Below are 15,806 nucleotides of genomic sequence, written 5' to 3'. Positions count from 1 at the left end.
TACCTAATGTTCAAAAAACTTCTAAAAAGTAGAATTTTTTTGAAACTTACTTGGATCTTTCAATCGCTTATCAAACATTCATGAAATTTTGTTTGCATTTAGTCGAAAAACCTTAGACTGCCGGAAACCGGAAAACTGCTTTTATATTAAAACAGTTTCCAGTTCCAGCTAGTAAGTTATATTTTGCAAATTTTTCATATCTGTGGGTTTGTTTGATCTGCTCACGTGGTACACGTCGCTGTGAGCCAAGACAAACGCGAGCACCCTGGTAAAAATTGGCAGTAGAATCTGTGTCCCAAAATACCGTAGACCTACAGCCGGCTGTAAGATTTCCAATAGCTTCTATAGCCGGCTACACAATTTCTTATAGCCTTTTATAGCCGAACTAAACAACTCACAGTCAGGCGATAAAGTGTATGCTAAACGTCACTAATTACGGATGCTAGGACTTAGTGAGTTTTTAGACCACTGCTCTCTTTTTGGGCCGTAGTATCTTGATTTATTTTGCGAGGAAAGCTCTGTACTTTTGATGGATGCCTGCCATTCCTAATATATTAGAGCGCCTACAGTTTCGTATGATACTGTGCAATACCTCTGGTGTGAAATAATTGCTTCAAGCGCCGTGGCACGCTGCGCATTGGCGCCTAAAAACCTAATAGGGATACTTCACGCGTTACGCAATGCGTGAAGTATCCCTGTTAGGTTTGTAGGCGCCAGTGCGTCGCCGCTCCGCTTTGTGTTAGGCTCTAATATTTAATCTGGCGGAGTCAGCGTTATTCAACTCATGATTTTAATATGTTTGCACATCCTATATGGATTATTCTCATTTTAATTGATGGAAAAAAATATGTATCAAAGGAAAATATAATGTGTGTTTTGTAAAAATATTAAGGTGATTCCGTATCAAACTTAATGATTTCCAAAGCACACGAATCTCTACACAAATCTCATAGCCTTTTATAATCGATGGCAAAAAAGCAACAGCCAGGCAATAAAGTGTAAAGCCCGGCGATAGGAACTATAGCCCGGCTTTTCATAATTTTTTATCGCTTCGTATAGCCCGGCCGTATGATTTTCTCCGCATTCTACAGCCAGCTATTTGATTTTCTGTAGCCTTCTTTAGCCGGCTATAAGAATTCCTATGGTATTTTAAAACACAGCTCCTGTCGTCAATTTTTACCAGGGCACTGCGACCTGCGACAAACTTTTTGTCATCAGTTGAGAACGCCCTCGAGGTGTTCAAAAATTGACATAATTATTGATTTCGAGTAAAACTACTCGAGTAAAACTTCTCGAAACAGCAAAAACTGCACTTGTGCACCTTGTCCTCCAAGTCCCTCAATTTTGGTGCTTCATTTTGTACCTTGTTTCGTGGTCCCTAATAAAACTAGCTGGCAAATTAAATGCGCATTAAATTAGGTACTTTTACGGTACTTTTTCAGTACCTTTCCGAAAAATTCAGTATACCTCATGAGCGGGAAAAATTCAGTTCTTTTTCGGTGCCTTTAAATCGATTGTTGATTTAAGTTCCCTTATATTCAGTTATATTTCTTACCGTTAATTCTTCTAGAACAATTATTCATTTGCTAAATACAATTCTAGCCTGAACACACGTAAACTATGCGGCCATAACACTGTATAATAGCGGCAAAGGAAATAACCGACAAGAAGAGGCCAGCGCGGAAGCTACTTCAATAAGTATTATAATCTTCCATGGCACTGCCAAGGCGCAATGATACAACTATTAGTACCTTCCGGAGTGCGTGAGGTATCACGCCACAATTGAAGGCGTTTTCATGACTGCCTTCTTTCCTTATTGGGATTTTCGTGTCGCATAAAATTCGGAGCATGAGATAAATGGACTGAGTTAAGCAGAAAGGAACCAACCCACATTTTGGAAAAAATTGAATTATGAGTGGTTTTGAACTCAACCACTGCTCTACTATCTATCGCCAAAAATTCAAAGTTTTTGTTGGAGCAAATTTTGCAGAGATTGAACTTGAAGTTTATCGTTTACATTGAGTCTTATGCAGGAGCCAAACTTTAAACCTCTATTTCTCGGTTCGATCCCGATGTGGCTTGGTTCCTTTCTGTTTAACTCCGTCCAAATAGAATGACTGATCTTACGAGCAAGTGCAACAGTTATGCGCACATCTCCTTGTTTTTGTTGGACGTATTTCTGTCAAACGGAACTAAGCGCCATAGAGGGGGAGGAAGGTAGAGAGGGGGGGGGGGGCTTGGATTGGCGGCGGAACAGGGCGTCGGGCTGATTCCGTCCTATACTCGCATTGCTTTTCGGTGGCGCTTAGTTCCGTTTGACAGAACGCGCTATCCGGTATTCTAAATTCCTCAAAGGGAACTCAATTAGGCGCTTAGATCTGTTTGACAGAAATACGTCCAATTTTTAGTTTATATAGCTTTTGTTCCAGTTGATAATGAGCATGTAATTCTCTCGGATGTGTTGACGTTCTATTTCAGCTTTTTCTACACAATTTTTACCGTACTTTCTTGTATTTTATTGTTGATTTGAGTTCCTTTTATCAGTTGTATTTCTTACCGTTTGTTTACTTTTAATTCTTTTATAAAAAGTATTCATTTGCTAAATCCAATCCTAGCTTGAACAGACGTAAACTATGCGGCCATAACTGTACAATAGCGGCAAAGGAAATAATAACCGACAAGGCCAGGGCGGAAGCTACTTCAATAGGTATTACAATCTTCCATGGCACTGCCAAGGCGCAACGATACAACTATTCGTACCTTCCGGAATGCGTGAGGTATCACGCCACAATTGAAGGCGTTTTCAAAACTGCCAACTTTCCATGCCAGGTTTCTTGTGTCGTTTAAATAGGGTGTCTACTAGAACTGGCTGGCAAATATTAAGTACTTTTACAGTGCCTTTTTAACAAATTCAGTACCTCATAAGCAAGAAAATTCAGTACTTTTTTGGTGCCTTTAAGTGACAAAATTCGAAAATTGTTGAAACGCACGCGCAAATCGCGAGAAAAATGGCATAGCCAGGAAATTCAAAGCTCATTGGTGGCCTGAGGATAGATTTGCTTTACACTCTCGATCGGGAAAATACTGCACTAAGAATCATTGCCCAGCGGATTGCATCTTTTCCAGGCTGGTTTATAAACACCTGTAGCATGATGCAAAAAATTTTGGACCGTTATTGGGAACTTCCGAACTTTTTCAGTACTTTTGGACTGCCCCACGGTGGGTCGAGTCAATTGGAAAGTGATTTCATTGTTTTCCTCGTGAAATTTTCTTCTACAAACACCCCTTGAAACTTAAAATGTGACGAAACAAGCATCAAAATTTATATTTATTGTTGAAAATTTCGTGTCCGACCACTCTAATTGACTCGATCCACTGTGTGCCCTCAAAAAATCAGTACTATTACTAGACTTTCCAGACCAGACACCTTGGTGGTTTATTAACAGTTATTAGCAAAAGGAACTAAAAAACTAAAACTAAAACTAAGGGGAAAAAAACTAGGAGTAAAAAACTAGTTGCAGAGTGTTAACACTACATGGGAAGATGGAAAAAAAGGAGAAGAGTACTTAAGTACGTAAAAAACTGTGATTTTATTTTAAAACTATACACACAAACAAAATAAGTACAGGAAAAAATTATCAACATAATACTTGAGGGAGTGGACTAAAGATAATCTCCTGACTCTTCTGAGCAAGTCGGAATTTTAAAAACACCTTATATACAAATCAAAATAATTTAAGATCGAAGACAGAGGGTTTCTGAGGTTAAGACTCGCACAACATCTGTTCAATTGTATTATCGTCCACATCATCATGCAGCGGGAAGCTACTGAGCGCTGGATCTGATTCTAGAAATTCCCGCAGTTCGCTCTCGAGGTCCACACCTACAACAACATCACCTGGTCCACCTTCGACGGATATACATCCATTGCTGGCAGTTGTAACTGGGGTGTTCTGTAAGAAGAATGGAAAAAAAATCTTGATACAATTCTTTCGGTAAATCTTGTGAATCATTAAAAGGTAAAAAATTTTATCAATTTTAAAAATTAAATCATTCTGGTGAAAGAATTAAGATCCAGAAGTAAAAAAAGAAATACATTTAACTATGAGAGCTTCATATTAAATTGTAAGGGCCATTTTAATCTCACCTGTTTGACAATTGGACCGCATTTAACAGAAAGGAACCAAGCCACATCAGCTATTGCCAAATTTAACTGGGCAAATTATTTTTTTGCGAGAGAACGTTTGTGCGGATTCCTTTAAAAATTGTAAGGAATTTGCTTTGTACTATGGAGAAAACTCACCGAAATTTGTATGAGAATCCGTGCAACCGTTTTCATGTAAAAAATTAAATTGCCACATTAAATTTGGCAATAGCTGATAAGGCTTGGTTCCTTTCGGTTTAAAGCGGTCCGATTGGCTCTCTGTCTTTTGTCTAACTTAATTTTTGCATATATTGATTTACACCACACTTTTTTCCCAATAAACGTAATTGAACTACGTAATTTTTAGAATTGCTGCTTACAATGTTCTGGGTCTTTTCTTCTTTTTTTTTTTTAAGGGAGGGGCGATTGTAAGATATGTTCCAATTTCCTTTGTAGGGCATTAGGGTTGGCCTTTTGCTTGTTTTATAAGTAGATGGATGAGATATTTATGGTTAATCAGACCATAAAAACAGCATCACTTACATACATATAATAATGACCACCCCTACTTATGGTACTTGTGTACCTGATTATCATACTTCAAATTGGGAATAACTAGTACAAACTAATTAATTTTTTCTCGATATATCGTTTGTTAACTGGGAAAAATCTATACTTTAAACCCAGAGCGGATGTAAATATTCAACAACTTTTAGTAGAAGACAGTATTGATGCTTCTAAGTTCAATTCTGGACTCATTATCACTGATTTCTTTCTTCTATTGACAAGTGAGTTAAGAAATCATACAAGTAAAACAGATAGAAATGACTTGGATTTACAGTTTAAATTAAGTCAAGAGTGTTACGTGATTTGAATTCACTTTGCATTTTTGCCTTGAGAATCAGAGTTTATCAGCCAGTGAGGAACATAAACTCTCTGGATTTCGACAAGATACTGATTATCTTTATTTTTGCTTTGAGGGCTGTTATACATATTGTGATGATGAGTCTTTATAAAAATGGTACTCCAGATTTTTATCAGGGGTAAGATGAAAATAAAGTATTATATTCCAATGTAACCAAAGTAAAAATGTAAGATCATGTAAAAGTTCTCAAACTGTTTTCAAGGGCCAGAAGAGGTTTCAGTGGAAGTTGTAAGAAAACCCAACTTTCTTCCAACCCCCTAATATTTTGGAAAAAATGATGATGAACGTTAAAAAAGTGTCCTGAATGCACCATTTGCTATGTTGGAAATTTCCTTTGACATTTTGAATTTTCAACAGAAAAAAGGACCTGTTTCGAATAAATTTGCCCTTTTCAGCTATCTGATAAGTTAGCAGTGACAGTATCTGCACTTATCCAGATAAAAAGAGTGAATTCATATGAAACCCGGTTAACTGAATATATTTTCTTGAAATTTTCTGAAAATGTTGCTTAGTGTATGATGGATGGACAGCAAGATTTCAAGTTAAAATGTTAGGTTTTTTGGCGAAAGATTAGACAGCACAAGAGAATTCCAAGATAACAAAATGGAGTCACACAGTTTTCGTAATTAACCATGGAAAATTAGGAGCTACAATGCATGAGCAAAAAACTTAATTTGATAGTAAATTTTGTTAGAGAAACTAGGAAAAATTTCTCCACGAACCTGAGCAGGAGATGAATCCACAGCCGGAGAGGTCTCTGTTCGTTCAATAGACTCAACTGGTCGCACTGGCGGCTCGATTGCCACCCCCATTGCTTTTCGAACACCAGGAACGGACGCAATTGCACCCGGAGGCACCCTCTTTGCGAGATCAGATAGACTACCAGTAATTTTATCAGCTGAAAAAAATGAGGCATTCAATTAAAGTATAATAGTTTACTTCACACATATGGAATAGATTTAAGTTGGTTTGTTAGTTGAGGTACTATAGGTCCTTCATAAAAAAAGTACATACTTATGATTTTACAGTGAACAAGGGTTTTTTTTTTTTTTTTTTTTTTTTGAAGGGGAGAGGAAGAAAATCATACCTCACTTAGGCAAAAAATATACTTAATTACTTCTGCCTTTGATGCTTGGACCAATGTCTGATGCGGACCATACGTTTCTAGAGTTAACTATTAAACTTACGTAAATAGATGTGGTTGGTGAAGGAGAAGAACCAAAAAAGTTATTAATTCCAAAAAATATTAACCAAGAATGGATCAGGCTTTTCAAGAATAAATTCAGTAATATGATTGCTAGAAATTACTACTTACCAAGAATACATTCGGTTTCATTGGGGGCAGGAACATGAGCAAGATGAGGAGGAGGTGGAGCACTTAATCTCTCACTTTGCACTTGATGCAGTCGGTCAATCAAAACGTTGGTTTTGTCAAGTCGCTCTTGGACATCAAAGTCACCGTTATCTGAAAACAATTTTTTCTTTTTTAAAATTTACAAAAAAAAAAACTTCACTTCAGATAAACAGGTCCGCAGCTTTTAATGCAGGGACAGCGGATAGGCATTTTTTTGGTGGACAATATTAGCCTTACTATGCATTGGATTAACGGTGGCATGAAAGGCATCGACCCATTCTCATGTTTTGATCTCATAATTTTATAGAAAATGAAAAAATGTAGAATGACACCTGCAAAATCTGTTCATTACTTCTATTTTGTTCTGATTAATTATGTACTTTCAATGAGACCGTTAAAATTTAAAATAAATAAATGATTAGCATTACATATTTATTCAATTTGATAACTCATTTTAAGTAAGGACTATACATTTTATCAGGATGAATATTAAAACGATTCTCTTCTTTCTTCCAGTAAGAGTATTTTTGCATTTACCTAATCTTCTCTTAAACAGTCCTTGATACTTAGGCCGAAAGCCATTTGGATTGACAGTTTTCTTTCTTAAGGGCCAATTTGAGAAAAGACTTTATTAAATTTCTGGATTGACGAACAAAGAGTAACAGAACGAATGAATTCGTACATGTATGTACTTCCTATGTAGCAACGTAGAGGAGCACTTAACAGGAGTATTTTGGTTGGTGCTCAACAAAGAACCAAAACATATCATTCAGAAAAAAAGAGAAAAAAATAGTTACATACTAAAATTTAAATTCCATTTGCAATTCTAGGCTATCAACTTTTGCTGAGGTTCAAACTTGTTCGTATTTTTTAAAACAAATGATGTAAAAAATTTTGAACACTCCCTACTAGACTTTTCAAATGTTATTAATAGAAGAGCATTATTCTTTTCTCATTTTAACTTAAAGATCCTGTATAGTGATGATACCGCATGAAATAATCTAATCTTGTTACAAGAGTCCTTTGAGACATCAACTTAATAAGCAAAGCCTTACCAAAAGAATTGAGGAAGCTCGTATCAATTCCCAAGTCGGATAAAGTCTTCAGCTGGCTTAACTCAACTTTCACATTTCCATTATTTGCACTATTGACAGCAGGCTTGCTTTCCATTAGTTGTTTGATTTTTTCTTCCTCTTCCCTGAACTTCCGTTTTTCATCTATTATTTTCTTAGTCTTTCTATGCTCTCCGCCCGTCAACAGATCTAATAAATTATCTACCATCGTTAGAGTGTAATCGCTGTCTTTGGCAAAGTTTAATATGCTGTGAAAAAAAAAGACAGGGAAATTAGATCAATGATTGATTACTTGTAAAAAGCTTGTTACAAACAAGGCAAAACTATTAACCTCGTAGATTTAGGCAAATCGGCAAATATTTTTTACATATAACTGAAATTTTCTGGTTTATGTACCTGTTACAGAAATCCGGTATTTTTCAGAATTATTCCGACAAAAAATTAGTTACACACAGACTTTAGTCAAAAAAAACTTTAGAGATCAGAAAATCCAGACTTTTTTCTTCTTTTTTCTTTACTTTAAGTTTTCCCCCTGATAGACAGAAATTGAATAGCGAGGTTTCTCCTGAATATTTATGACCTGTAATAACTCAATGGTTGCAAAAAGATTCCTTTTATGTGATTGGCTGACGAATGTTAAGCTCCTGTTATACCTTTCTCTTGCAGCAGTCACAACGAGAAAACAGTCTTTGCAGCAAAAAAGCTATCCTTAAGAATTCTAGCTTTGCTTGTTGCCGTTAAAAAAATTATTTCCTTCAGAGGAATTTATATGATTATATCCTAGCATGCTTATACTGACTTTATAAAGAAAGAACCAGCCCCACATTAAAAGGAGTGGTTGAATAATGTGGCTCATACCTTTCAGCATATTGGACAGAGGTGTCATCACCGTACGTTTGATAAACCAGGTCAGATTCTTCCTTGGACAAATTGGCAAACGTTGAGTCATAGGAGGGAGCATAAGACCCAAAAGCTCCGTAATACAGAGGTTTCACTGAAAGTATAAGAAATTTCAGAGTTCAAATTTACACCAAGATTAATACAAAATCAAAAGCACTGCAAACCAACAAGTAAGACAAAAAGTCATCCTACATTACATACTTTATATAAACACAACTTGACTTGCTGCAATACTCATGAAATTATTACGGGTAAATAGAGGCAGTGCTGAAGATGTGAAACAAACATTTATCTTAAATCAATGACAATATGAATAAAGCCTCATGAGTAAAAATATTGAATGTTCCATGTAAAGGACATAACACATCATCATTGTGTGCTGAGGGCGTGTAATAAATAAGGTTCTTCATTCATTGATATTCGAATGCAAAGAAGTGATATTCACAAATTGGAGATTGGATTTAACAAGCATGACTGCATGCATCAATTTGAAACCATTGAAAAGTAAACAAGGTACTGGAGGTTTTCAAGAGCTTAGAAATAAAATTTGGGTTTAATTGATGCACATATAGAAAAATCAAAGTTTCATCTAGAATTGTGAGAAACCGTGCAGCAAAGCGTTCACGCAGGAATAGCAACGGCTTCACATCTCCATTAGAAAATGCGTGTAAGAAGGCTAAAAATTCACTTTTCCGACCCACTTATCTCAACATTGCGATACAAATAATTTAATTTTAAAAATTCATCTTGCTCAGCAAGCAGTAAGGAGCAACACACCAAATGCTATCAATATTTAGATAGCTGAAAAGTTGTGATATTCCGAGCGTAGTCCTTGGTTTAGATTTAGAGAATTTAAAGAGATATAAGAGTAATTTGTACCTGGTTTAGTCAAATTTCTTCTATCCTCACGAAAACCTTGCAAAGATCCTGTTCCATGATTCAGCTTGCCGACAAGAGCACCAAGAGATATTGGACGTTCATTTGTTTCTGGATCAATACCATCGTTGGGAACAATGATTGCTAGGGAGGTTGTTCCGTCTTTGGATTGCCTGAGGAATCCCATCTTTTAAAAAAGGAACAAGAAGTAATTTCATTAGATACTGTTACATGCTCCAATTATTGTGTCGCCAATGAATTCACACAAAAAAAACAAAACAAAAAACGGTACAAAAACAAATTGATGAGGACCGATTTAAATGTCAGAATATCTAATTAATGAGAATATATAGGTTTTTCATGATAAAACTTAAAACAACTTCAGACATTACTTAACGAAATAATTTTTTGAATTTACTCAACGAAATCTACCTAATTTTAAAAAGGGGATACCTATGAATATGACCACCTTCAGTGTCTAAGCTTCAAAGGTAAATTAGTCACCATGAGATGAAGAAATGAATAGAAAAGATGGATAAGGTAGAGGTCAATTTTTAATGCAGATATGTAAGTGAGGAGGAAAGTGGTACAATACCTTAGTGTTGGGTTTTTTCTTTGCTAACTTATCGGCAGCATCTGCTGCAGCTTTCTGGCATTGGGTCAGTAACTCATCCGGCGTCAAATCATCTGGAATGGCTTCAAACTTACTCCTGAAACAACGGAAAAACATCTCAGGTGAGAGGGGTCAGCTGAAACAGGGAAGAGGTCTTGGAACTGATCCCAGATCAAGGACTTCCTAGGAGTTGCAAATGCCGTAAGAAATCATAAGAATGGTTTCAGAGATGAGAGTAGTTTTTTCACACCTTCAATTTCAACAATCTTCATGAAAAGACAAATGGGAGATGTAGATGCGTATAATGCAAATGGATAGTCTGGAAATCAACATCTCAAAGATCTATCCGTCCAATGATCCTGAGAGAAACTACCAGAAAAGAAATAGAAATATTCTAAAATATGATCGTTTTAAAAATCCTAGAAAAGGCAATTTTTTCAGGATTGAGAATATTCATAGATTTGAGATTTCGAAGGAAAAAAAAATTAAGTATAATTCAAGCACAATCAAAAGCATTTTGACCCAGGACATAAAAAATGACAAGAGGAAAATACTTACTCTGGAAGATAATTTGGACCTCTTCGAACTGGTTTCACGTCTCCATTGGGTTTCTCTACTTCTTTCGGGGTATCCACAGAATTCTCTTTGTCCATGGCTACATCATCGTTCTCCTCTGATCCAACATCAAAACCCAACTGATGTCGAGGGATCTCAGACATGAAAGGAAGAACTGTGCGCAATGGTCGAATTTTATCAGGGTGAGTCAACTTCACACCAGCATGAAGAAGTCGCTTGGCGGCTTTGAAGTAGATAGTGTCTGGATGATTATAAACCATTGCATTGCCACACATAAGTTTGAAGTCTTCCTACAAATCAAGATGAACAAAAAATTACTACAAGAAGGAGACGAAAATAAGTAATCTTAAAAAGACCATTGTTCAGAAGGCACCAATTGCCTGATGATTTCTGGGAGGATAGGGAGCAATGGCCATTGGATGTCGCAGAGCGCAAGGCTGCACTGTGAAAGCGGCTATATGTATGTATAAAGACCACTGACCATTAAATGCACTAAAAATTCTTACAAAGTGAATGATTTTAGGTGGATGTCATTCGATTTGGCTATGAAAGGACAACACAAGAATCGGTCTAATTTTGGTAAATAGATTAGAGATGTTTGGTACGGAGGGGAAAACTTACAATATATTCTTGCAGTGAAGAGTATATATCATCGTCAATTTTTTGTTTCATGGTGCTGAAATCCATCGGATGACTGATGATAGCTGAGTATCCAGGAGCAATGTTGTCTGTGACAGGCCATGCAAAGAACTGTTGAGCATCTCGCTTTTCTAGACATCGATGTATGTGATCCAGGAGTTTTTGGAATGATGTCTTTTCTTGCCGTTGTCGAGCAACGCAAGATCTTGAATTGCGGTTAGGACTAGCATCACCTGGTAAAAAAAAGGTCGGTTAAAAGTTACAGTAATTTATAAAACAAACATTTCATTGCAAGTATTATTAAGTATTTTGTAAGTCTTCAGCATATTTTAAAGTTCATTGAGCTGAGTCTTGCACAAAAAGAAATACAAAACACAAATTACAACTGACATTTAGGCATCAATATTATTTTATTACTTTTTGGGCATGCTTTCACCAGATATTTGTAGAACACTCCTCTCACTAGTGTTTGTGACATATTCCTTTCAGCTGGGGCACCAATGGCTCAATATTGAATCTACATCAACTGTCCAAAGCAAAAATACAAGGTCTCTTCTTTAAGTTTCAGGAATTTTGCGATAAAAATCGGAAAAATGGTCCGAATTTGATTTACTTGGTATCAATAAAAATTCAAAAGAAATACAAAAACACTGCTTTTTATAGAAATGAAAAATATTTATTGGTTCTCAAGTTGCAGCAACCTAAAGTGAAAGACTCAAAGCCAAGCTGCGACTTTTAGGATTCAGAAATCAGTTACTATTTTTTGGTTGCCAAAATGTTGTAATTTTTTGCTCGGACGATCACATATAAAAGAAAGATATTGACAAATAAATTTTGAAGAATAAACTGATATTTGTGTCCCTTTACAGCTTATCCCCTTCAAAATACTGGCCGTCGCTGACAAAGCATTTCCGCCAACGATCCGCAAAATCACGGAAGGCTTTTTGAAAAATCTCCGAGTTGATGTGCTGCAACGTTCGGATAGTGTTCGTTTGAACATCGTCCACAGATTCAAATCGTTGACCTTTAAAAGGTTGCTTCAGTTTTGGGAAAAATAAACTTGGAGATTTTTCGAAAAGCCTTCTGTGATTTGGCGGATCGTTAGCGGAAATGCATCGTCAGCCAAGGCCAGTATTTTGAAGGAGATAAGCTGTAAAGAGACACAAATATCAGGTGATTCTTCATAATTTATTCGTCAATATCTTTTCTTTATTATATGATCGTCCAAGCAACAAATTACAACATTTTGGCGTCCAAACAAAAAAATTACTGATTTCTGAATCCTAAAAATCGCAGCTTGGCTTTGAGTCTTTCACTTAAGGCTGCTGTAACTTGAGAATCAAGAAATATTTTTTATTTCTGTAAAAAGCAGTGTTTTTGTACTTCTTTTGAATTTTCATTGATACCAAGAAGATCAAATTTGGACCATTTTTCCGATTTTTATCGCAAAATTCCTGAAACTTATTGAACAGACCATGTACCGAAAAAATCAATTCTGGATTTTTTCAATTTATTTCTGAGGAAATTCTTAATACGTAAACGGAAAAACTAACAACAATTCATCTTACAGAGTTCTAGTGAGACTATATGGCAAACTAGGTACGAAGAACTTAAACTGACAAAATTAAGTATAATGGTGATCTGGTTTTCTTGTGATAAAACAGTTTATGAAGAAAAAAATTCCAAACATTGAGTGGAGAAGCAGTGTTTTTGCTGTTGACAGAAAATCTGCACTGCGGTCAGGTTTCCTGAGGATGAGCAAATTTACTCACTTAGTCCAATGAAATACTATTGTTCAGTGTGTTCAAAACAGGATCTATACTAATGAGCCAATCCTAGTTTTAACATTTAAATAAGCAAGAACAGTAACTTACCATAATTAGTATCTAAAAGATCAAAAGAGGAGTTATCATGATCTGCACTCATTAATTTTTTGGTGGGTGGCTCTAGTAGAGACTCGTCCCCAAGAAGGCTTACATCATCTTGACTTGATTCATCCTTCACTTTTTTTCGCTGAAAACAGCAAAATGCATGAATAAAAACACAGAACACAAAACACAGAAATATCCAAAGCAAAAATACCATAAAAATCAATTCTGGATTGATAGGTCTTCGGCTTTTATTTTCTGTCGCTGTCTCTATAAAGTTGAGAATCATTCAAAATTATGTAACTGTAGTCATTTGATTGGAGTTGTGATTCTTTCATTGACAACACTTATTATACTTATTTTTAGTTCGTACTTTGGAAGTATCAAGTTGACTACTTCTTTTTCCAAGAAATTACAAACTCTCTCCTAAGTTTGTCCGAACTTTACAATTCTATTGATCTAACCTGCCCAACCTTGTAAGTAATAAAGTCAAACCTCCATTTGAGGTTACCTATAGACACCTATAGACATGCACTTATCATGCACTGATGTGTATTTAGAGTAAATTTTACACTTTAATAATTTTAATATTTACTTATCAATAATTACTCATATAATAATTACTCGTTTTTACTATTAGTTTAGTTAGGAGATCATATGAGGGTTTTTCAAAGGAAAATTTTAGATTATCGTTGCATTGATAGGTCTTCGGCTCATATTTTCTGTTGCTGTCTCCATAAAGTTTAGCTCATTTTTTCCCAATCGATATCAATGGTGGACGGATTTACTGTAAACTTACTTTGTGGTGTTTCTTTTTCTTGTCATGCTTGTCTTTATCTTTATCTTTGTCTTTCTTTTTCTTCTTCTTTTTAAGCTTCTTATGAGATTTGTCTGAAAGTATAGAGTCATCTTGGCGGCTGTTCTGCTGGAAGGAGCCAACAGAGTGCATTGATTCTTCATCACCAGTGGTTTGCGTTACACTGTAATTTGAAGCTATAGGTGAATCAATACTATGCTCTGGCGTTGAAGAGCCTCCAACTTTGAGAATCATTTTCAGACCGGGTTTTTCTGGAAATGAAAGAAAAATAGATGTACAACTCAAATAAAGAACAAAATTGAAACAAGGGATAGAAGGTGGCTGAGTAGATAAGCTATAACGACCTTAATTACCTTCATTTTTTGACTTGCGGCAAACAATCATGCGAAAATAGTACACAGCCCCCATTGGAAGCCTGTGCCACCAGGCATTTAAAGGGAGGATTTTAGGCATGTAAGCACTCTTGAAGAGACATCACAATTAAGGAGCATTATTAATTTGAAACATTGTTCCCAACTCAGCTGGCCTTAATTACTCTTCAAGACTTGTGGCAGCGTAAATTCCTACAAGTTTCTTAAATAAATTCCTAGTTTTTTGACCCTCCGCAACTATGAGTGGCTTTGATTTGGGTTTGCGCTTTAGCAAATCTTCGCTCATGGGAACAAATTGCCACGATTATTAGTTTTACTTGTTAAGCGACCCAACAAACTGGTTAGAGAGGCAACAATGCTTAAGTTTGGAACTCTTGCGATTTTGAAAATGCTGGCCATTCTAAACAAGAGAAGCCTTATCGGTGTACAGCGGTATTTTAAGACAAGCAGTACCAACCAATAGCCTACCAAAAAGGATTTGTCTTCACAGTCTCAGATGGGATAAAAGTTACCGGAACATTGAAATTCAATGCTATATTTGTTTTAAGTTCCATTGGAGAATTCCAAAGAGGAAAATACTGTACTAGATCTGGACGACCAACATGTTGCTTAGTCTTCATGGAGAATCCTCAAACCAACTATTGAAGCAGACTCATCATATAAATGCGTTCATGATAGACAACAGAGATTACTTCCGTGAATTACCCGCAGAGTTACCCGCTGTCCAACTGAGGCCTAGGTACTGTCACGTGACTTAGTTTACCTCCTCAATGCTCAATGCTCCATTCACCAGCCACAAAATGTGCTGAGCTGTTGCGGTAAGCGTTGAACCGCCATGACACTTTACCGGGTGAAAAGCGTACAACGGAGGTTCAAGAACAATCGTCAAACTCGCAACGCCCTCACCAGGTAATTTCCGTTGAAGCCCATTGTCTATCATGACACACCTCATTTTGGGACAAATGTTAATCTCTGATTACCTCAAAATCAGCACCACTCAACAGATAAATACATGCAGTCAGATGGCACCACTGACGATTGGTGACCTAAACTATACTTGTCTTTCGTCTCAACATACGATGAGTCCGCTCTAGAACGAGCATCTGGCAAAGTCATCAAGGGTTGCAGGATGTCCTCACTTTTGGCTTTGAGAAAAGTTTTTCTAGTGAGCTAAAACTACTTCATCAAAGTCCTCGCTAAGGTGACAAAATTGCCCTTGTAAACAGAACGTAGTTCCACCATCCAGACAGAGGGAAACTTGCAGAGAATTCTATGAGTAGATAGTTACATGGTCCTTACCATCCTTCTCTTTCTTGTGTTTTTTATGCTTCTTTGACCCCACGGCCTCATCGCTAAACCCTGTCGCCGCCAGTTTGTTTGCAGAAATCAAGTCTTTTCAAAGTAGACTGGAACCTTCGGTGTTTGGGCACTGACACGCACTTACACTTGCATAAATACCACTTCCTGCGGATGAAAATGGTTAGATTATTTTAGAAGGTGAAACTCTGGGCACATTTTGAGAAGATGCGGTGTAATAATGAACGATAAATTACTTTAAAAACTATTGAAGAACTAAATTTTATATTATCAGGCATGCAATGTTGACATTTTTTTGCAAGCCGTCTAATCAACCGAAAATGCATCACAAAC

At 36.4% G+C, this 15,806-nt stretch overlaps 1 protein-coding gene across 1 annotated transcript; it reads right to left on the bottom strand.

Moving 5' to 3' along the window:
• Window positions 1-3,571: 3,571 nt before the first annotated feature.
• On the bottom strand, window positions 3,572-15,770 carry Brd7-9 (Bromodomain containing 7/9). The gene is made up of 12 exons (XM_019060920.2): window positions 15,456-15,770; window positions 13,768-14,036; window positions 12,975-13,113; window positions 11,083-11,333; window positions 10,444-10,751; window positions 9,868-9,982; window positions 9,276-9,459; window positions 8,355-8,490; window positions 7,479-7,744; window positions 6,385-6,534; window positions 5,792-5,967; window positions 3,572-3,953 (listed from the first exon to the last, which is right to left on the bottom strand). The coding sequence occupies exons 2-12, from the start codon at window positions 14,017-14,019 to the stop codon at window positions 3,765-3,767; spliced, it is 2,166 nt and encodes a 721-aa protein (XP_018916465.2). The 5' UTR covers window positions 14,020-14,036; window positions 15,456-15,770; the 3' UTR covers window positions 3,572-3,764.
• Between the last annotated feature and the right edge of the window lie 36 nt (window positions 15,771-15,806).

Source organism: Bemisia tabaci, chromosome 6 (assembly GCF_918797505.1).
Source record: "Bemisia tabaci chromosome 6, PGI_BMITA_v3".
Lineage (NCBI taxonomy): Eukaryota > Metazoa > Arthropoda > Insecta > Hemiptera > Aleyrodidae > Bemisia > Bemisia tabaci.
The sequence above is the reverse complement of the archived record's forward strand: the minus strand, read 5'-3'. Positions and strand labels throughout refer to the sequence as shown.

Coding starts and splice junctions, on each gene's coding strand:
- Brd7-9 (XM_019060920.2), bottom strand. CDS start 14,019: ATGATTCTCAAAGTTGGAGGCTCTTCAACGCCAGAGCATAGTATTGAT. Junction 11,334..12,974: donor TCTTTTAGATACTAATTATG/GTAAGTTACTGT, acceptor TTTTTTTACCAG/GTGATGCTAGTCCTAACCGC. Junction 8,491..9,275: donor AAGAAATTTGACTAAACCAG/GTACAAATTACT, acceptor TTATACTTTCAG/TGAAACCTCTGTATTACGGA.